This window comes from Mercenaria mercenaria, unplaced genomic scaffold (genome assembly GCF_021730395.1).
Source record: "Mercenaria mercenaria strain notata unplaced genomic scaffold, MADL_Memer_1 contig_3414, whole genome shotgun sequence".
NCBI classification, from domain to species: domain Eukaryota; kingdom Metazoa; phylum Mollusca; class Bivalvia; order Venerida; family Veneridae; genus Mercenaria; species Mercenaria mercenaria.
In genome coordinates this window covers 1-23,809 of record NW_026461549.1, presented here as the reverse complement: position 1 = coordinate 23,809, position 23,809 = coordinate 1, and the positions used below count along the sequence as shown (strand labels likewise).

The following is a 23,809-nucleotide window of genomic DNA, read 5'->3' as shown; positions in this document are numbered from 1 at the left end:
GTGTTTTACACCCCTAGAAGTAGGTTGGTATGTCAGGTTTAGGATTTGTAGTTTTTACAGACATTCTGTAAATATATGAACAATCCATAGATTTAAAGATTTTTCAGTCTATAAATTTACAGACTGGGTATATGAAATCTGTTAAGATAAACAGCATAAACAACTGATCAAACATAGACCTGAAAAAGTCGTATGTACTCAATAACCAGGGCTCTTTCAGGGGGTTTTGGGAAAAAGGCCCCTGGTCATATTTGGAATTTTTAACGCGGTAAATTGTCAGTTTGGGAAAATATACTGACAAATTAAGTGAGTTTTTAATTAATATATATTAGTTTAAATCTTCAGTTTCAAAATTTACTGGTAAACAGTAGCCTATCCCCTTGTGAAATTTTGAGATTTTTTTTCAGGATTGTGTTCCGATATTGCCTAAAAATACAGTAACTCTTTATTTGTCATGCTAAAATTTTTGTTTATAGTTTGTTTTCACCAAAGTTATAACTGAAATTATGCAAAAAGTAGAATGGCAAAGTGTGTGTATTTTCGAGTGTAAAAACTTGGTCGCGAAAATATGTGACAATTGAATTTAATAGTATAAGAACTATCTGTCAACATGTTTTGGGTACTTTATTCAATTTATATTTGTGTTTTAATGCATTTTGAGAGGTTTTTGCATACAAATCATACATTTCTTCAGCAAAATCTTGTAATTTACTCCGCAGACCTAAAAATAAAAACGAATTGGTTTTTCCAACATTTTGTTTGATTTACTTGGCAAACAAAACCGGTATGACTTATTACCGAATATGAGTCATATTCGCGAATATGAGATTAAATACCGAATATGAGATATATTTTTTTTATTTGTGAACTTAATTATTTTTTGTTAATATCAAACAATAAAGCATATTAATAAGATATTTCAGGCGAAATTTGGGTGGATTTGAAGCATTTTTAAGGTATTTAATTACAATAATTCATCCGAGCGCTTAGAATCTCATATTCGTGTATGCGGATAATGACCGAATATGAGATGTAAATATTTTTATTATGATCTAAATGAATTATTTTTTATACAAAACTTTTATGTATATTATCATTATATTTCAGGCGAAATTTGGGTTGATTTGAAGCACTAAAATGTATTAATATGAAATAATTCATTCAAGCTGTATCAGTGTCATAATTTCTTGAGTCGTGGTAAAGACCGAATATGAGATTTACTGTTTTAATCTAAGAATTAAATGTTGTTGTTTTTGGGGTTGTTTTCATATCAAACTATAATATATGTTATCATAATATTTCAAGCGTGAATTGGGTTCATTTGAAGAACGAATCAGGTATTTAATTGAAATACTTCACTCCAGCAGCTAGAATTTCATATTCGTGTATGCGCAGCAAAGACCGCATTTGAGAAGTATTCTTTGTATTTATAAATTAAATTATTGTTTAAATAAAAGAAAAACATATTAATAAAATATTTCAGGCGAAATTTGGGTTGATTAGAAGCATTAATACGGTATTTTATTAGAATACTTTACCAGAGCCCTTAGAATCTCATATTCGTGTTTTTATATATATATAATGTATTGTTTTTAATATCAAACTGTAATATATATTATCATAATATTTCAGGCGAAATTTGAGTTGGTTTGAAGAACTAATAAAAGTTTTTAATTGAGAGTGTTCAGTTATTGCATTTCGCATTTCGAAATTATATATTTCAAGGTATATTTTCTACACACACAAAAAAAAATTGTTTCAGTCGTTATCAAGTTTATATTCTATAACAATGAAACGATTCCATTGATCGTGGAATTCAGCATTCTGTTCTTTATGCGAAATGCAACATCCAGGCCACACCACGAGGAGGAACTCTCTTCATGGCCCATTACTTTTAATTATTTTAACAATTTTGAAAGTAATAAATAGTTACTTAAAAATGTCATACCTATACCTACAAAAGTACGAAAACATAAATTTTCTTTGTAATCAAAAATAACAAAAAAGTGGTTGTTGTTGCTATTAAATGACGCATTATCTCTGATGCATGAAAATTTTAGAAAATTTGATAGATTGACAGAAAATAGTTTAAAAGCGATTAAGATCGGCAATTAAAACAATGTTATTTTTTTAAAAACAAAACAAAAGCGTAATACATGAATAATACATGAACATTGGAATAAAAATACATTAACATTGGAGTACAAATACATGAACAATGGATTACAAATACATTAACAATTGAATAAGAATACATGAACATTGGAATATGAATATGAATAAAAACACATGAACACAAGAATGTTGTTGCTATTATATGACGCACTGTCTCTGAAGCTAGAACATTTTAGAAAATTTGATAGCATGCTGGAAATTGGTTTAAATGCGATTAAAATGGGCGAGTAAAAATGTTGTCTTTTAAAAACAAAACACAAGCGTAATACATGAACATTAGATTACAAATACATGAACATTTGAATATAAATGCATGAACATTGGAATATTAATGAATACAAATACATGAACATTTGGAATATGAAAAATACATGGACATTGGAGTACAAATAGATGAATAGTGAAATACAATATAAATAAATAAACATTGGAATATAGATACATGTACATTGAAACATAAATACAGGAACATAAGAATATAATTACATGAACATTGTAATATAAATAGGTTAACATTTCAATTTAAATACATGAACATTGGAATAAAAATACCTGGTCATTGGAATACAAATACATGAACATTTTAATATAAATGTATGAAAATTGGAATATAAATAAAAGTACATGAACATTGGAATATAAATACATGAACATTGGAATACATATACATAAACATTGGAATACATATACATGAACATTGGAATATAAATAAATGAACATTGGAATATAGAAAATACATGAACATAGAAATACAACTACATAAACATTGAACGATAAATAAATGAACATTTGAATATAAATACATGAAGACTGGACTACAACTAAAATACATGACAACTGGAATACAAATGAATGTACATTAGAATATAAATACACGAACATTAGATTATAAATAAAAAATACATGATAATTGGAACATAAATACACGAACATTAGAACACAGTATAAATACATAAAAATTTGAATCTAGCTACATAAACATTGAAACACATATACAGGAATATTGCAATATAACATGGAACATAAATACATTGTAAATAAACATAAGAACACAATATAAATAAATAAACATTTGAATATTGGTACATAAACATAAATTCAGGAACATTGAAATATAAATAGATTAACATTTGAATATAAATACATAAGCATTGGAATATAAATACAGGAACTTTGGATTACAAATGCAGCGAACAGTTCAAGCTGTCAGTTACTTGCGGTATGTAAAGGTTGCAAACTGCGCGGACTGCATGTGGTATTACACGTATTTTATGCATATATATATCAAACTGTTGAATGACAATAACATAAACGAAAATCATCGTTCACTATATATTTCAAGACTATTACATGCAAATAAAATAGATAAAACGTTCAAGCAGTTAGTTACTTGCGGGATGTAACGGTAGCAGCTAGCACGGTCCGCATATCGTAACTGAAATAGTGTTGCCAATAGACATAGTTCAAACTGTTCGTTACGTGTGGAATCAAATAAAACATTAGATACGGTCCTTGAAATACCCAAAATCAGCCCTATTGATCTTCAAATGTGTGTTAGTAGTGAGTGGACAGTACATATGGACTGACTTACTTTTTAAATGATTAGACAGTTGTGGGAGACGTGCGATTTTCTCAAAACAGCACTAGCTTAAAGTATAATGTATGTGGATTCTTATAGTTAATGTAAGAATATTGGGACTATTCAGACGATGGTTGATGATTACAAAGCGAATTACTAACTTGCGACTGAATCGATTTCATAACAATACATTAAAAATAATATACGTAAATGACTTTTTATATGTCAAATTTATGAACTATGTAAAAAATACGACCCATGTTATAACGTATTCACTAAGTTCAAACAATACAATACAGTATAATACGTTTATTTCGGCATCAAACATTGTATACAATTTATAGTCACATATGAAATATTGGTGAGCAAACGAAATTATTTTCAGTTATAAACCGAGATTATCAGAGACACTAAAAAAATTAGCGGTTAAAAACACTTACAATTTACATAGTAATAGCAATGAAATTTAGCAAGTAAATATAGTTACAACGTATATAATGTTTTCTGATACGATCCAAGAGGAATAGAAGAAAGTGTCAAAAGTTACACGTTACACAAGTTATATATCAAAGCTTAATGCCGAAATAAGCCCATACTGCACCGTATAATCAAGCAAAGTCTAGATTATAGCCAAACATATGAAAAGGCAGTGAGCAAAAGAACAGACAATAATATTAGCTAAAATATTTCCGTCTTATTTCTATGTAGAAAGGACAAACTAAGAGAAAATGATATTGTTTATACTATTCATAGAGGAATACCTTATTGAGGCGCTCTTGAGCCATTAGATAATCATAGCTACCATCGTCGTTAGAACGACATCTCACACATATGAATGGGAGTTTGATGTTGTGTCGCCATTGATCTCTCTCACCACGATCAATTCCCTGACAGCGATAATGACTCCAAGTTTTGCAAGTCTGTAAATCGTAATTCCATTTATAAGTAATAAAATTTATTAGGCGTGTTTAACAATGAAAACTGCAGCTCTGGACATGAACACGGTCATTTGAGTACAATATGTTTAGAATGTATCTGTACAAATATTTCAAATCTCCCAGTATATCAATATTTTCTTAAATACGTAGTCATTATAAATAAAACATACATGTCAGAGATATAAGTAAGAAAAGAATAGTATAAATGATATCCTACATTTATCTATTTAAGTCTCATTCATATGAATAATTTTAACACTAAATATGCAAGCGTAATACTTCTTGAATTTTGATATGACAGTGACGTTTATTTACCTAATGGTTAAATCATTTAATGAATTGTCAATACCAAAGAAATCTCTACATAAAGATTGGGTTAGCGATTTTTTGTTTGCAGCCATTCACTAATTGGCATAAACGTAAAATGCGATACAAATAATAAGCATTAATAAACGCTTATCTATAATTATACCAGCTGACGTGTTAATTGAGTAAACAGCGTCACATTATATGCACTGTATAAAAGCATCAAAACATGTCAACTAACATTATACAATCCATCATGGACCGATATGCTATATTTGGTGATAGCTACATTTCCCGACTTGAAAACTATACAGGTGGCAGACTAGATTTCAGAAAACCTCATAAATTCTTTGGTGTTTCAGGCATGTCAACAAGAAGAAAATTTAACGAGATGTTTGATCGCTTATTAAGCTACAGACCAAGGTAAGTAATCACTCATAATTTTATATATATATATAAATAGAAATGTTTACATGCATGTGTATGCAAATGCGTATAGTTATAAGTAATAGCTTTAATTTGTACAAATATATTATTGAATTTAAAATCTCGTCTGTAATATTTGTGATATAATGTTGTTTCGTTTTTATATTTCCAGATATGTGTTCATAAACTTAGGAGGAAACGATATTACTGCTGAATGTGATGCCCAGACGATCTACCTGGATATAATCGACATTGTTGGGAAGTTGTACAATTCTGGCGTCGAACGTGTATTCGTTGCCAGCATAGTGGAGAGGGGGAAATTTCCTCACTGGACAGGGCTGAACCATAAAATATTCACTGTTTGTAGAAGATATATCAACAAAAAACTGAAAAAATACCTCAGAAATGACTTTGTGCAAGTTGGAAAGAGGCTAATGTTTCCAAGACATTATGATTCGGACTTAGTGCACCCTGGATTTCAAGAAGGAGGAATGAACATATTTAAGCACGAAATATTGAGGGCATTTAAACGGACTTTATAAAGATAATGTTAATGAAAACCGACGCATGATTGTATAATGCCATATCAGATTTTTTCGTAATAAAGTATTATTAATAAATTATCTGTAATTTAACTGCCTCCTGTAAATATCCTGGGCGTCGTCGCCTAAACCTTCGAAACATGGAAATGCTTAGTAAGTTTATGCGTTTCACTTAAGCTATACCACATCAAATTAAGAGAAGTGGAATGAAAATCTATCTTTATATCTAAATATTAATTGATAATATAATAGTATGAAATTATTTATCTTATCAACATATGCCTTAAATAATTTTTTATTGATAATGTAATAATGGTTTTCAATCTGCAATTTAAATATTTCACGATATTATCAAAGGGTAATATTAGATTAATATTATATGCTAAAAGAAAGGGAGTTAATTACGAAATACGATAATATGATCATTTTAATAAGTGTCGTTCAAGAAGTGAGGATTTTTTCTGCTAATCGATTAATTTCAATTAATTTTAGCACTGAGGAAATTGTTCCAATGCAATTCGCATATCAAAAAAATACAGTTCGTATTTTTTATTTAATTACTTAAGCTCAAATTTCCATTTTCTATTTATCCCGAAAACCCGTCTTAGATCAGTTATTCCTTACTGTACATCAATATACAACATAGGTAAATACATTAATACAGTGTTTCCTACAATGTCATTCATATCAAAGAGCTATAAAAATAAATGTATTTTTAGTTCTTTGTTCATATCAAAGAGATTGCAACAGATAAAAATGACTTCTACTATAAAGCAATACATAATTTTAAAACATGCTTGTACCATTTTGGTAGATCTATGTTTACACTGTACATATTTTTGTATAGGCTATAAACATTGTAATGAATGTTTTATGCTTGAATAAATTATTCGTATTCGTATTCGTATTCTTCTCAATCCCAAAATAAGGAAATATTATATTTGTAATTCCATTTAATAAATACTGTTTAAACCGATAAACTGGGTTAAAATAAAGACTTACCTCACAGTAGATGCAGAAGTCTTCGCAATTATCCGAACACACATAACAAGGATATTTTGCCATTATAGATACTTGGATAATTCAATGAATACTAAAGAAGGCACACTATAAAGGATATATATCTAGCATGTAGTTTCCAGAAATGGAAGAGGGATTATAATTGAGATTTAAAGTATATATATACCAAGGAGTTATGACAAGTGGAACGAGCTCGAGATAATTGATAATACCTCATGCAGTCGCATGCTGTTTTTCCTTCGAAATCCTTTTAGATCAATCTTTGCAGACATCTAATTATCGCCATTTAACATGTGATTGATACATCATGTGTGGTAACGGCTCTTGTTTTAAAGAAATGTATAGATCTGATAACTTGTGAAGGGTGGCATGTGCGCACGTAACTCTGTTTGAAACCAGTTTTACATTCGTATACGCATTGCGGGGGTTGATCTGTTGAATTTTTCTTCTTTTAATCAATATATCTTCTTCCACTTTTCAGTGACTGACAAAACAATTATCTATGTATATACGCAGAAAATAATGAGCAATGTCATTATAACATTTAAAATAAAACGATTCCCCATTGAACACAACTTATCAAAAAACGGAATACAAGTATCATGTCAGGGAATATATATCACTTCATATGTACAAGTCTATATAAGTACCGCGCAGTATTATGGCGTTTTTATTTATTTTGCATTTAATTTATATACTTTGTGTAAGTTTGTTCTTCTCTGGTTTCTAATTTATTCACGAAAGCCGCAAAAACATTAGATCATATTAAAGATGACGCGTATTTAAATATGATTACGTATTAACGGTGACATATATACGTTGCGTATTGACTTAAATGTCTGCTATTGTTTTGTGAAATATTGTAGACATTCATAATATATCACAACATTTTATGGCACACATTTTGGCGGGAAACAGAACTGACGAAATATTTCTTCAAATTCTTTTTTCCACTCAGAAGAAAGTTATCCAAGTTGAAAAATAATTGTAAAAATATCACTCGAATGAGCGAATAAGAAGTACAAAAACGATGACATTTGTATTATTTGCGAGGATACCGAATAAATCGTGTTTATTGGGGCCACATAATTGGGACGTGTGCCCGTGCTCAGTTGACACAGTTGGAAACAATTAGCGCAATTCGAACAGCGGAGTTTAATCTGGTTAGTTCAGTTATTATTGGATGTTCTGATTAATTATGTTATATCATTGTCTTAAAGGGATAATTAACACCAATTTATCACTGATTATCAGATTAACAGGGTTTTTTTTGGCAAGAACTAACAAAAATCCACTTATAGCAAAAAAAGCGCGACATTTGTTTATCTTTTACTTTATTTACATGGTTGCTGTTTTTTTTTTTTTTTTTTCATATCGTTAAGCTATATACACAGAAAAATGATAAAATTATTTAATGTCTTCAAAGCGCACCATGAAAGAATCTTTTCCCCCTATTTTCACATATGATGTTTAATAGCACAAAAAGATCGGTGTTTGTTTATTATTCCATTTATTTAAATGTTTTGTTTTTTTCTTGAACACAGTAACTGACTCATATATACGATAACTGACCATGACATATCAAAGTTTAAGTTATTAAATGTTTTCAATGCGTGTCATTAAAGAATTTTTTTCGCAATTGAAGATAATAATATGATAATGCTCGTATACGATATTTGAGCTATATATATATATAACTGATAATGTATCATTGATACAACTTTGGTGAATTATTTCATATAAATAGCTTATAAAAATGCTTTAATGAATTGACGATTAAGAAATATTACATCTCGGTCTTCGGTCTATTCCGCGCACACGCGAATATGAGATTCTGACTGCTGAAGTGAATTCATTTAGATATCTGAGTGTTTTAATTCAATCCAAAATTTGCCTTAAATATTATGATAATACATATTACAGTGTGATGATAAATAATAATTCATTTTATTCATAGATGATATTTTTACATCTTATATTCGGTCTTTACCGCACATACACGAATATGACATTGATCAATACAGCTTGAGTGAATGATTTAAAATAAATACATTATTAGTGCTTCAAATCAACCCAAATTTCGCCTGATATATAATGATGATATATATTACAGTTTGGTTTAAAAAAAATAATTCATAAATACATCTCATAATCGGTCTTTGTTGCGCATACATGAATATGAGATTCTCACTGCTGGAGTGAATTATTTCAATTAAGTACCTTATCCGTTCTTCAAATGAACCCAAATTTCGCCTGAAATATCATGATAATATATATTACAGTTTAATATGAAAAACAATACATTTAATTCATAGATTTAAACAGTAAATCTCATATTCGGTCTTTACCACGACTCAAGAAATTATGACACTGATACAGCTTGAATGAATTATTTCATATTAATACATTTTAGTGCTTCAAATCAACCCAAATTTCGCCTGAAATATAATGATAATATACATAAAAGTTTTGTATAAAAAATAATTCATTTAGATCATAATAAAAATATTTACATCTCATATTCGGTCATTATCCGCATACACGAATATGAGATTCTAAGCGCTCGGATGAATGGCAGCATTCGCTGAGTTATCTTCCCACATGATTTGATAGGTGTCGCTACGGGCGAATAGGTCCTATCATGCGTATACTCTCGGCTTTTATCATAGTTAAACTCTTTTTCTTAACCTTTCATGCATTTGACAGCTGAATAAAAAAGTAATTAAAGTATTTAAAAAAAATCTAATCGTGCAATTTATCAATATAATCTATTTGGATAGCTGTTTCTTCTGTTTTTAACATAAAATTTAAAGCCTGGTAAAATTTGCATCATTTCAAAATGCTGGCTTGTAATATATAACTGAAATTATTATTGTAGCTTTAATTTAAGCGAGTCACATTTCCGTAAAATTTATAAGCAAAGTGGGGCTAGCTATAGTAGCTAGTTGAAAAATATTGCTAAATTTTACCCCTGAATGGAAGCTTTGTTTCAAATAGACAATGGTTTCTCTGGAAACATTTAGTTTGCATAAAATTGCCTATCCATTGGCTGCATACTGATTGTTATCATAAAAATGTACATGCCATGTGTCCTGTTAACTCTAGGGGGTTTAAGAATATGTCCTTGAAGCAGACTTAACACTTCCTGCTCCCACTTAGGTGTTAAATATAGGTCAGATGTTAATGTAATGTGTATAATAAGTTTTCTTAATACATTGCAATTTGAAATAATGTCTAATATGTCTCACATTTGTTTTTATTTTTAAAGCTTCACAGATTTGTGGTATGTGTATTATAAATCCTGCGGGTGTTTTTATTAAATGTAGAGATTTATATTTTCACTTTATGTGGGCAAGTTGCTGTGAACTGAATTGACTGAAAATTAAAGAGGCAGCATCATAAAATTAAATTAACACGTGGTATGTCAACTTGTCAATAGAGATCATTTATGCCTCATGGATGATATTTTCATGAAATACATGAGAAAACACCTATAATAAATTAATTGGGCTGATGGAAAATTGAAGGGACATCTTATCACAAGAGTATAATTATATTCTAACATTTTACAGTAATTATTATTATAATTTCTATATTATTCAAGATCTCATTGCATTAAACTGTGTATGCAGATCTTTCCGATTAATTTGTAACTTTAGGAATATATACTGTCTAGTATACTGATCCTTATTCTAAGAATATAGTCTGAATACTTGTACAATGATAAAATGACTTTCCAAGGAGGCATTTCAATATTGAAAAATACTTTAAAGCTAAATAAAAGCATTTATTGTCACAATTAACAAACATAACAATCATACAGTCCATATATAAACTGACACACAGAAAATGCACTTTAAAACAGTCCTTACAGCTAGCCTCACAGAGTATCAATAAATATAAATAAAACTCTTTCCTCAATTGCTCAAGGGATAAACAGCTGAATTTTGATAACATAATCGGATATTTTCCAAATCTACTAATATAGTCTGAAGTGACAGCGACTATATAATGTAAATTATGTAAACAAAATTTTCTAGGACCTATTCGCATGTAGCGCCACCTATACGCGCACCTGTTTAATCAGGGGAATTAACTGACCGATATCGCCCATTATTGTAATTAAATACCTTAAAAATGCTTCAAATCCACCCAAATTTCGCCTGAAATATCTTATTAATATGCTTTATTGTTTGATATTAACAAAAAATAATTAAGTTCACAAATAAAAAAAATATATCTCATATTCGGTATTTAATCTCATATTCGCGAATATGACTCATATTCGGTAATAAGTCATACCCAAACAAAACTAATTGTGCAAGAATTGAAGAACAGAAAGTAACTGATTTCAGTTGGGAAATTTTTCATTGGATTGGGAATTTTTTGCTCCAGATTGGAAAAAATAGAGCAAATCTGGCATTGGGAATGGGGCCGAATATCGGCCCCGTGTGATAGGGTAACATAAACAAACATAAATTAATCAGTAATTATAAAATTAATGTAACCACTAATTCTTTTAGAATTGTTAAGTTACTGTCATAGAGTGTGATCAGTCAAAATTATCTCTGTAACATTGCCAACATATAAGTAATGTGAGAATCAATTAAATTGTAATTATTAACATTTATTAATACATGTAAAGGTTACAAAAAAAAAATGCCAGGCCGATTATCCTAGTTGCAGATGTTATAATATGAATGATTATTAAATTCTTAACCAATTTTACAAAATTTAACCCCAAGTTTATTTGAATTATTATTAAAATATACTTAATTTTTTTCAGTTAAAGTGTCTTAGTAGTCAGTGTTTGGAAGAAGAAAATTTGGCAGTTGAAAACAGATTGAACAACTGACAGAGATTGAGCAGGTCAAGCAACTGAGGTCTCGCAATTCCTAAATCGGGTAAAACATTGGTTAAATTTCATTAGGATGATTTCCTGTGGTCTGTAGATGATGCATGGATGTTTAAAATACTTTGCAAAATCATTCAACTAACAAGCTAATTTGTCATATATGGTATAATGAACACAATTCAGAAAGGTTTGTAGGTTTATCAGGGATTGACAGATCTACTCATTTGTAAATACGACCTGGGCGAGTGGAACTTGCTGTAGGACAAGACAGTTTTGTGCCATTTTGCCAAAAATGCCATTTTCACAATGTGCACATCATTAGTATGTTCTTTAATAAAAGAAAGGTTGACACACACTGTCCAATGAGAGAAAGTTACGGTGTCAGTTGTAACCTGAAATAGCAGCATAATTTTTAGCTTTGTTGTACGAAGTATATGGAGAGCTTTCCTACTCGACCTGGCATCGTTGTTGGTATCTTTCTGCATCCTTACCTTGGTTAAACGTTTGATGCACTTTCTCTTTATCTCTGTAATTACTTCATAGATTTGCTTCAAACTTAAAATGGTGATTCCTCATCATCCCCCAGATATGACACAAGGGAGCTAAAAGGTCAAAACTGTCCATCATATTTCGTGTCTGGAGCCTAACTAAACAATCATAAAAGATGTTGACTTAAAACTTGGCATGTAGGTAAGTGGCGATGAGAGGATGTGCAGAACACATGAACCGTGTTTGTACGTCAAAGGTCAAGGTCAGAATTTGAGCTCAAAGATCAAATGTGTGTGTTTTATTTCCTGACTGGAGCTTAACTTTACTTATTAACCACTCAAGATTCAAACTTGGGATGTAGGTAGGTGGTGATGGGACGATGTGCATGAACCAGGGTGGTAGGTCAAAGGTCAAGGTCACAGCAAGGTGAAATCTGCCATCATATTTCATGTTCAGAGCATAATTTAAAAACTATTAACGATATTGATTTGCAAGATGGGTGTTACTTATACAAATTTGCAACCTGAGGAACAATTTGTACTCATAAATTAGGTCAAACTGTTGGCATTTTCAACCCATTTTTCATTAATTTGCAAAAATTTTCCCAGACAACTTCTGATTTTTTTATTGATCAATAACATTAATTTCCTTCATGAGACCCTTTACTTAGTCCAGCACTTTCACTCCAAATAAAAGAAAATGTCAGCATCTGATTTGGTTTAAAGGCTATGGCCTTCAGATTGCATGGCAACAAAAAAGAGAAGAAATAACATTAAGGTATCAGGAAATTCATGTTGTATTTTTTAAGAACAATGTTGGTAAAAAGCCGGTCAATACTCATATTGACCGGGTCGGCGGTCAATTCTGGTTAAAACCGGTCAATACTGGTCGATTCAGTACTATGGTCATTCAACATTTTTACATAATGTACACTCACAGAATAAAGCAGGCTGTAATAGTAATATAAAAATAAAAAAGCAATTTGAATAATATAAAATTTTGCTCATTAAAAAGTATGGTCGATTCAATTTTGGTCCTTGGCAATAAGTCCTGGTCAGGCTGCATTTTGGACAATATACTTAGACTGGTCAATACTAGTTTTTTCAATACCTTTATCTTCTTACAGTACTTAGCTTTTATCTTAAATTAATTAAAGATTTTATTACTGTAAATTACACTCATTGAAATGGAAATACTGGTCAATTCAAATTTTTGTCCTACGCAGTATTCTTCATCAGTACATGTAGATTGTAAATACTGGTCAATTGAATACTTTGATTGCTTTACTTATTTTTTAAAATAAAGTTACGATGTTCAAGCATTTAGAATAATACAGTTGGTTTATTGATCATGACATTTTCAATTTACCACTGACTTTATGCCAGCTAATAAGTGACTAGATAAACAGGCTAGCAACATATCTATTGTACATTGTAAGAAATGGTGTCAATTAGGCAATGTGACAATTGCTATCAAAACACAGACCACACCAATGATACCATTAAAAATAATTAGATTTATCACTTATGAATTGAACACTTACTGCTACAGGTTACGAAATACTTCCTACAAATTCTGTTCATTTAAATATGCAGTGTTTCCACTTGTTGTGACTGTGACATTTTGTAGTAAAATAATATATCTTTGTAATCTAATCTAACAGAAAAGGTTCACTGACCAGTATCAACCAGTATTGACCAATCGACCACTTCTGACCAATTTGGGAGTATTGATTAGGTTGCTTTAACTAAATCCACCTTAATCAAGCCCCAAATGCTCTTAAACAGTCATTATTTAATTGTTTGCAAACTCTGCAAAATATCTTAACAGTCAGTATTGACTAATTGACCAGTATTAAGAATGCTTTGAAACAAGTAAACATATGTTATGGAAACACATGATAATCAGGTTTTTTTTTTACTATTTTTTTACAAGGAAAAGCGCATTGTAACATTTTACTCGAGGTAAACTGCCTTGATTAGAAATACCTATATTTAACAGTAACTGTTGTTAAATATATAATCCTCCATGGTGGTATTGGTAATGAAAAGTGGAAATTTTGTTATTGCTGCGGCAGCCAGGGTTCGAAACCTTCTTAATTTGGTATTTTTAAGATAGTTTTGAAACAAAAACTCAATTACTCTTATGTTCATAATATGACCAAACTTCAAATTTAAAGAAAGATCAGTCTTAGCCAAAATCTGGAGATCATTGCCTTTATGCTGTAGGTAAAATGCCAGTCAGAATCAATTTATAAACCTCAATGTGACAAACTTTTATTGTTGAATCTTGTTTTGTTGTTGCAACAAAATCAAACTTCAGATGATATTAAAAATGTTTATTCATTCTCCAAAGCTGAAAGCAAAAACTGGGTGTTGATGAAGTTGCCCTGTTACATCAGTAAACATAAAAAATCTTGTACAGCATGCATACACTACTGAAGTTTTAACAAGAAATGAAACTGAGTCCTGACTAGCATTACAGACTGGCAAGTCCGTCTGTCCATCAGTCAGTGTGTGATTCCTTTCCAGAAGCATATCGTGGAAACAATTTTATCTACACTTATATGTTCACCATCATAATACATTGAAGTGCAAGCACAACCTAGGTCACTTTAATAGCTTTATATTATGTCTGCTTCATAACTTTTTTTTAGAAAACTAGTATCAGTTGTTAACTTCATCAGTATGTGCACGATGCAAGACACGGTCCCTTTAAAGGTACAATGTTAAAGTTGCACTTGGAGGTCAACAGTCAAATAGCTTTATTATGCCCCCCTTCGAAGAAGTGGGGTATATTGTTTTGCAGATGTCGGTCGGTCGGTCGGACTGTAGACCAATCCGTTTCCGGATGATAACTCAAGAATGCTTGGGCCTAGGATCATGAAAGTTGATAGGGAGGTTGGTCATCACCAGCAGATGACCCCTATTGATTTTGAGGTCTGTATGTCAAAGGTCAAGGTCACAGTGATCCTGAATAGTAAAACGGTTTCCGGATGATAACTCAAGAACGCTTGGCCTAGGATCATGAAAGTTGATAGGGAGGTTGATCGTGACCAGCAGATGACCCCTATTGATTTTGAGGTCAATATGTTAAAGGTCAAGGTCACAGTGACCCTGATCAGTTAAATGGTTTCCGGATGATAACTCAAGAACGCATAGGCCTAGGGTCACGAAAGTTGATAGGGAGGTTGGTCATGACCAGCAGATGACCCCTATTGATTTTGAGGTCAGTATATCAAAGGTCAAGGTAACATTGACCAGGAACAGTAAAATGGTTTCTGGGCAATAACTCGAGAACGCTTGGGCCTAGTGTCAGGAAAATTGATAATTAGGTTGGTCATGATCAGCAGATGACCCCTATTGATTTTGAGGTCATTACATCAGAGGTCAAGGTCACATTGGCCAGGAACAGTTAAAACGGTTTCTGATCTTCTTGTCTAAAACCACAGAGCCTAGGGCTTTGATATTTAGTGTGAAGCATCATCTAGTAGTCCTCTACCAAGATGATTCAAATTATTGCCCAGGGATCTAATATGGCCCCGCCCAGGGGGTCACATGGTTTATATAGACTTATATAGGGAAAAACTTTGAAAAACCTCTTGTCCAAAACCACAGGGCCTAGGGCTTTGATATTTGTTTGTGACATCATCTAGTGGGCTTCTACTAAGATTGTTCAAATTATCCCCCTAGGGTCAAATATGGCCCCGCCCCGGGGGTCACATGGTTTACATAGACTTATATAGGGATAAACTTTGAAAATCTTCTTGTTCAAACCACGAAGACTAGGGCTTTGATATTTGTAATGTAGCATCTCTACCAAGTTTGTTCAAATTATCCCCCTAGGGTCAAATATGGCCCCGCCCTGGGGGTCACATGGTTCATATAGACTTATATAGGGAAAAGTTTTTAAAGTCTTCTTGTCAATAACCTACAACATTTAACATGGTTCGCACAGGTCCTTGAAAGTCCTTGAATTTGATCCTAAGTCCTTGAAAAGTCCTTAATTTTTTTCTTCCAAAAAATCCCCTGAAAAAGTACTTGAATTTTGAAAAAAAGGTAGAAAAGTCCTTAAATTTTGCTAAAAACGGGGGTGCAATCGTATTGTAGGGGAAAAATACAAAAAATAAATAAGTCAGAACGAGCGAAAAAACGGTGTAAAATAAAAATACATGCACACCCACGGAGGGAACGCTAGTTGAACACCGTTTCGGTAGGGAAGTTAGATATGGAATAGCGATTTTCACAACGTTAAAATATTATGCGCAAGGTCATTGTAGCGTGACTTATCAACAACAACAATGAGTGGCCCAAAAAATAAATGTACTAATAAACTTTGATAATGTGGCAGTTGAGTCCAATAAGTCCAGGGGTGTTCAAAGATAATCCGTCATAGCTCTATTGTAAAGCAAATATTGGATTTACCTGTATTGGAAAATAAACAGAGTCAATTGGATTTAGGTCAACTGCCACATTATCAAAGTTTATTAGTAGTTTCGCCAATAAATGGCTTACACAGGATGATTATTCATCGTGGTTAAAGGAGTTTAAGTCAGACAAGCATAAGTGTATGTGATAAACTCATTGATCAATGTCGGAACTATGGGAGAAAGTGCGTTGAAATCACACGCGAAAACAAGAAGTGAAGTCCCTTGAGGACAAATTGAAAACTAGTCTTGAGAGCTTGAAAGACTTATAAGAAACATGTACTAAGTATGTATACAGGCACATATAGCTCATAAAAGGTAATCCCATTGAAGATCTCATAAAGGTTAAGATAGGCTATTGTAGCTTATGGAAAATAAAACTGTTCTGTAACTTTTCTTCTATCATAATGCCTTATGAAGAGCCTAAATGTTTTTGTAATTTAAGATTTAAAGCGATTAAAATAGTCCTTGAAATCGATAAAAGTCCTTGAAAAGCCCTTGAAAAGTCCTTGAATTTTTTTTTGCCAAGTCCTTTATGAACCATGTTTAAATTTTGACCACATTTATGGTTTTGAGTTGCAAGATGAACCTTGACATGAGTTGACCTTGACCTTCACCTAGTGACCTACTTTCACATTTCTGTAGCTACAGCCTTCAAATTTGGACCACATGCATAGTTTTGTGCACCGAAAAATTTTTTGACCTGGACATTGACCTAGTGACCTACTTTCACGTTTTTGAAGGTACAGGCTTTAAATTTGGACCACATGCATAGTTTTGTGTCAGATTAAACCAGAATGGTAGAACTTTTGTTTACAGTGAGCATATAATTTCTGTTCCTTGTGCAATTACTAAATGCATCAAGGGGGGCATTTCGTGTTCGAAGAGCTCTTGTTATGTGTCTACTGCTGAAAGGATTTTCATTTAATTAACATCAATTGTTTACCTAATCAAGGCATCATGTAGAGTGCTGACATTCCCTGTATCAAAGGGGAGTTTGGGTATTAATCATCTCCTGTGATAGCCCTAGTTCATAATATAGACTATATAATTTTAGAAGTATCTGTTACAGTTATGTTAAGCTTAATTTGTTACCTGACAATTAACCATTTCAGTTGACTGGCTATCCTAGTTGGTATTGATAGTTTACAAAGGTGATAATACAATCTAGCAAAGTGAGGAATTGGGACATACAGCTTGCTATAGATTTAATAGGTGAGAGTTTTGAAGTATAATCATGATTTTACATAATTATTAAAGCTTTTCCCATCTTCATCTCTACATGTCCTACAAACCTTAACTTGAAATACTTGATTAATAAGACAAAATCGGAACCAGACAATTAGCTATTTTGGCTTTTGCAGCCATAAAAAGACTTCATTTATGGTTTTATTTGATACAAACTTCCAAAATATCTTCAACAAAATTAAATCTTGGATTCCATGACAAATCAGATCCAATCGTAGGTTCCAGAGTTATTTTATATCTGATTACCTCCCCTGATTGTAATCAAAATGGATTTATAACTTGAAATACTTGACTAATAAGATAAAATCGGAACTAGACAATTAGTAAAAATTAGCAAAGTGGTGTTTAGGTATTAATCACCTTCTGTGCTTGCTGTACTTCGTAATATAGACTATAGTTTTAGAAGTATCTTTTACATTGTCATGTTTTTGTGTTGACATTTGATTGGTTGCAGTTATGTTATTTCAAGCTTAAATTGTAACCTGACAATTAATCATTTCAGTTGACTGGCTATCGTAGCTGGTATTGATAGTTTACGAAGGAGACTAGTTTGTTAATACAGTCAGTAAAGTGAGGATTTGGAGGAGGGACATACAGCTTGCTATAGATTTAATAGGTGATTTAATAGGTACCACAGGGCCCTCACTCAAATTTGGGGGAAGGGGTCCGCAGCCCTCAGGCGGGGGAATTTCGTTTTGATTTTGCCAAACGGGGGAATTATCAGACAACCTATATCTTAAGAATTTTTCATTAATATTTATATTAAGCTTATGGTAAAAACAATTTTAAAGCAATATTTGGTGATATACATACAGATAATTATCTATAAATTGGCTATTTCTTGTCCAATTTTGATCAAATTTTTTTTCAGCATGGCCAGGACATTCAGGGGGGAATTTTTAACCTTGTAAGGGGGAAAAAATAATACTATTTCAGTGGGGGAAGCAGCCGAAATTCGGCGGTAAAAACAGTCGATTGAGGGCCCTGTATCAGTTCATACTTTGTTGAATGATATTAATGTCTGCTTTGCAGGATTTTTCTCTGGTTTTTCCTAAATTAAATAGGCAAAATTTTGAAATATTCATGATTTTACATAAGTATTAAAGCTAAAATTTTCCCATCTTCATCAACCACATGTCCTACGAACCCTAATTTGAAATACTTGAGGTTAGAATCGGAACCAGACAATTTAGTAAACGCAGTTTGTATGGCTGTATTGTGTTTTAACTGCCTAAATGTAAAAAATTCAAGTCAGATATTATTGTTTTATTGTCGCACCCACTTTTGACGCCTTTGACAATTCACAAAAATGAAAATTTCTCAAAAAGCCGTTACATATTATTGCTTTGAAACCTTGTAGGATGGTTCAAAAACTCATTTTACGTCCCGGTGGTGAGTTCTGGCCCCTTAGTGACCTTGAAGAAATTAGCATTTTTTTTTAGATTTTTTTGACACCTTTGAAAATTCACAAAAATACAATTTCTCAATAACCGTTACATATATTGCTTTGAAACCTGGTAGGATGGTTTGAAAACTCATTTTACACCACTTATCAAAACTTTAATTTTTGCAATAGTCTTAAGAATATAATGTGAGTATAAGACCCCCTAGCATGTGTCCAATAATTGAATTTCCCTTGGACGAGACACTTTCTGGCGGCGGCCTTTTATTATAAAAAAAAATAAGATATAATAAGATCTTGAGTCTGTAACCCAAGTTCAATTATTATTCTGTTCCATTTGCACAATTTATAGCTACGTTTCCTTGAAGGAAGATCTATATTGTTAGCTCATCTGATTCTTGAAAAAATATCTACAAAGTATTGTCGTCACTTGATCGTTGGCGTTGGTTAATTTTTTTGTTTAGGTCCATCTTTTCTCAAAACCTATAACAGCTACAGCATTGAAGCTTTGCACACTTGTTTATCATCATTAGGTGACTATGTAGGCCAAGAAACATAACTCGAATATGCATTTTGTCAGAATTATGGCCCTTTTTGTACTTAGAAAATTTGAGTTTTTTGGTTAATTTTTTTGTTTAGGTCCACCTTTTCTTAAAAAGCTATAAGAGTTACAGCTTTGAAGCTTTGCACACTTGTTTATCATCGTTAGGTAACTATGTAGGCCAAGAACTATAACTCCGATATGCATAACCTGCATTTTGTCAGTCAGTCAGTGTTTAATATATATTAACGGTCAATTCGCCCTTTCAGACACAATGAAGCATAAAAATGCCACATTGAGTAATATTAGACCGCACCTGCATTTTGTCAGAATTATGGCCCCTTTTGTACTTAGAAAATCTGAAATATTTTCTTACATAATTTTATTGTTCGGCACTTGCAGACGAGCGATGGCACCCGCAGGCAATGCTCTTGTTAGCTTACCTGTCACTTAGTGACAAGGTGAGCTTTTGTGATCACCCTTCGTCCGTCGTCAGTTCGTCCATCCGTCCGTGCGTCAATAATTTCTTGTCTGCACAATAGTGGTTTCATTTATGATTTTATTTTAACCAAACTTGCACACAACTTGTATCACCATAAGATCACGGTTTCTTTCTTGAACTGGCCAGATCCCGTTATGGGTTCCAGAGTTATGGCCCCTGAAAGGGCCAAAATTAGCTATTTTGACCTTGTCTGCATAATAGCAGCTTTATTTATGATTTGATTTTTACCAAACTTGCATACAACTTGTATCACCATAAGATCTTGGTTCCTTGCTTGAACTGGCGAGATTCCATTATGGGTTCCAGAGTTATGGACCCTAAAAGGGCCAGAATTAGCTATTTTGACCTTATCTGCACAATAGCAGCTTCATTTATTATTTGAATTTAATCAAACTTGCACAAAACTTGTGTTACCATAAGATCTCGGTTCCTTTCTTGAACCGGCCAGATCCCATTATGGGTTCCAGAGTTATGGCCCCTGAAAGGGCCAAAATTAGCTATTTTGACCTTGTCTGCACAATAGCAGCTTTATTTATGATTTGATTTTAATCAGACTTGCACACAAATTGTATCACCACAAGATCTTGCTTCCTTTCTTCAACTGGCCAGATTCCATCATGGGTTCCAGAGTTATGGCCCCTTAAAGGTACAAAATTGGCTATTTTGGCTTTTGCAGCCATATAGAGACTTCAATTATGGTTTTATTTGATACAAACTTCCAAAATTTCTTCAACAACAATAAATCTTGGATTCCATGACAAATCAGAACCAATCGTAGGTTCCAGAGTTATTATCCCCCGAAGGGATATAGTTTTGGCGTTGTCCGTCCTTCCGTCCGTCTTTCCGTCCGTCCGTCCGGAGCCATATCTAGGAAATGGTTGGGAATATTTATTCAAAACATTATATAAATGTTCACCACAATGAGTTCTTGCGGCCCGTCAGGTTTCAGTCAGATTGCCCAAGTAACACCAGAGTTATGGCCCTTAGAAGTTTCTAGTGTTAACTATATAGGGTACTATAAATATGGCAATTTCTGCATCATAACTTTTGATATATTTGACCTAGAACTATGAAACTTAAACAGAATTTAGATCACCATAATGTGGTTGTGTACACACAATTTCATTTGGATTTATTTGTAAATTAAGAGTTATTGCCCTTTAATTGTATAAAAATCCACATATTTGTACATAACAAACTTACCATTTGGTAGAATTTCATTAAATTTTTATGCCCCCAAAGGGAGGCATATAGTTTTTGAACCGTCTGTCTGTCTGTCGGTCTGTCAGTCTGTCAGTCTGTCGGTCTGTCCGCAATTTTCGTGTCCGGTCCATATCTTTGTCATCGATGGATGGATTTTCAAATAACTTGGCATGAATGTGTACCACAGTAAGACGACGTGCAGTGCGCAAGACCCAGGTCCGTAGCTCAAAGGTCAAGGTCACACTTAGACGTTAAAGGATAGTGCATTGATGGGCGTGTCCGGTCCATATCTTTGTCATCGATGGATGGATTTTCAAATAACTTGGCATGAATGTGTACCACAGTAAGACGACGTGCAGTGCGCAAGACCCAGGTCCGTAGCTCAAAGGTCAAGGTCACACTTAGACGTTAAAGGATAGTGCATTGATGGGCGTGTCCGGTCCATATCTTTGTCATCGATGGATGGATTTTCAAATAACTTGGCATGAATGTGTACCACAGTAAGACGACGTGCAGTGCGCAAGACCCAGGTCCGTAGCTCAAAGGTCAAGGTCACACTTAGACGTTAAAGGATAGTGCATTGATGGGCATGTCCGGTCCATATCTTTGTCATCGATGGATGGATTTTCAAATAACTTGGCATGAATGTGTACCACAGTAAGACGACGTGTCGCACACAAGACCTAGGTCCGTAGCTCAAAGGTGAAGGTCACACTTAGACGTTAAAGATCATTTTTCATGATAGTGCATTGATGGGCATGTCCGGTCCATATCTTTGTCATTCATGCATGGATTTTAAAATAACTATGCATGAATGTGTGGCACAGTAAGACAATGTGTCGCGCGCAAGACCCAGCTCCGTAGGTCAAAGGTCCTAAACTCTAACATCGGCCATAACTATTCATTCAAAGTGCCATCGGGGGCATGTGTCATCCTACGGAGACAGCTCGTTTTCATTCTTTTCCATGAACATTTATTGTAAACATGTGAAGTTGTGTACCCACACCTGGTCACCCCCTTACCTTGATCACACACCTCCCCCCTTATCCCCTGACCCCCCCCCCCCCCACCACCCCAAAAAATTCATTCCTTATTTTAGATATTTTTCAAACAAACTTCATATACATGTTCACCACTATAAGGTTATGGGGCCCATCAAGTTTCAGACAGATTGCCCAAGTAACACCAGAGTTATGGCCCTTAGAAGTTTCTAGTGTTAACTATATAGGGTACTATAGATCTATAGATATGCAAATTTCTGCATCATAACTTTTGCCATATTTGACCTAGAACTATGAAACTTTAACAGAATTTAGAGCACTATAATGTGGTTGTGCACAGACAATTTTGTAAGGATTTCTTTTTGTAACTTCAGAGTTACTGCTCTTTAATTGTCTAAAAATCCACATATTGGTACATAACAAACTTACCATTTGGCAGAATTTCATTAAATTTCTTTCATTCTTTTCTGTGAACATTTATTAATTATAAACATGTGAAGTTGCGCACCCACACCTGGTCACCCACTTGCCTTGGTCACACCCCCTCCCCCTCCCCTCCCCAAAAAATTTTTTTTTTTTTTTGATTTCTTATTTTAGATTTTTTTCAAACCTTCCAAGTTGTACCATTCCCCCACCTCACTTCTCCATCCAGTCATGCCCACCACTGATCATGCATCCTCTGCCCCCCCCCCCCCATCCAGCTTCACCCTTTTACCTTTTTTTTTTTTTTTTTTCATTTTTAATTTTCAATCAATATTTATAATCAACATGTGAAATTTTGTTTCCTCTCCCGTTCCCCTGCACCCCCACCCCCTTAAAAAAATAAATATATACATATATCTATATATAGATATATATATTTCCATTCCTTTTTTTTTTTTAAATGTTCAAACCTTCAACATGTTAAGTTGTGACTGCACAAACCTTGTCCTCAGCCATGTTGAAGATATCTTACCTGTGTTCTCTCAAGGACATCTGCTCTTTTAAGTTCAAATGTACATGTTAAACAGCAACACCTGGTGCCAAACCACTCAAAGACAACATTTCGTTCCAGTTAAACTTCAAGCTCACATTTCAATTAACTGCATTTAATTTTAAAAGCTAAGCTTATTACAGTAAGCATATCCCATTCAAATTAAATTCTTTAGTCAGGATC

General features: G+C 32.9%; 1 protein-coding gene across 4 annotated transcripts in view; it reads left to right on the top strand.

The window, feature by feature from the left end:
• LOC123534501 (uncharacterized) overlaps positions 1 to 18,623 on the top strand; it is a 30,051-nt gene extending 11,428 nt beyond the window's left edge. For 2 of the 4 annotated variants that reach the window (XR_008369230.1, XR_008369232.1), the window contains 3 exons: positions 11,773 to 11,890; positions 17,872 to 17,971; positions 18,507 to 18,623. Coding sequence is in view for 1 of the 4 variants with exons in the window: in XM_053534146.1 (XP_053390121.1) it covers positions 5,363 to 5,421; positions 5,597 to 5,966 (429 nt within the window). In the remaining 3 variants the exon portion in view is untranslated. Of the gene's footprint in view, positions 1 to 5,360; positions 5,422 to 5,596; positions 6,855 to 11,295; positions 11,446 to 11,772; positions 11,891 to 17,871; positions 17,972 to 18,506 lie in introns of those variants that run through there. The other 2 variants (XR_008369231.1, XM_053534146.1) reach the window with 2 other exon arrangements.
• Positions 18,624 to 23,809: the final 5,186 nt, after the last annotated feature.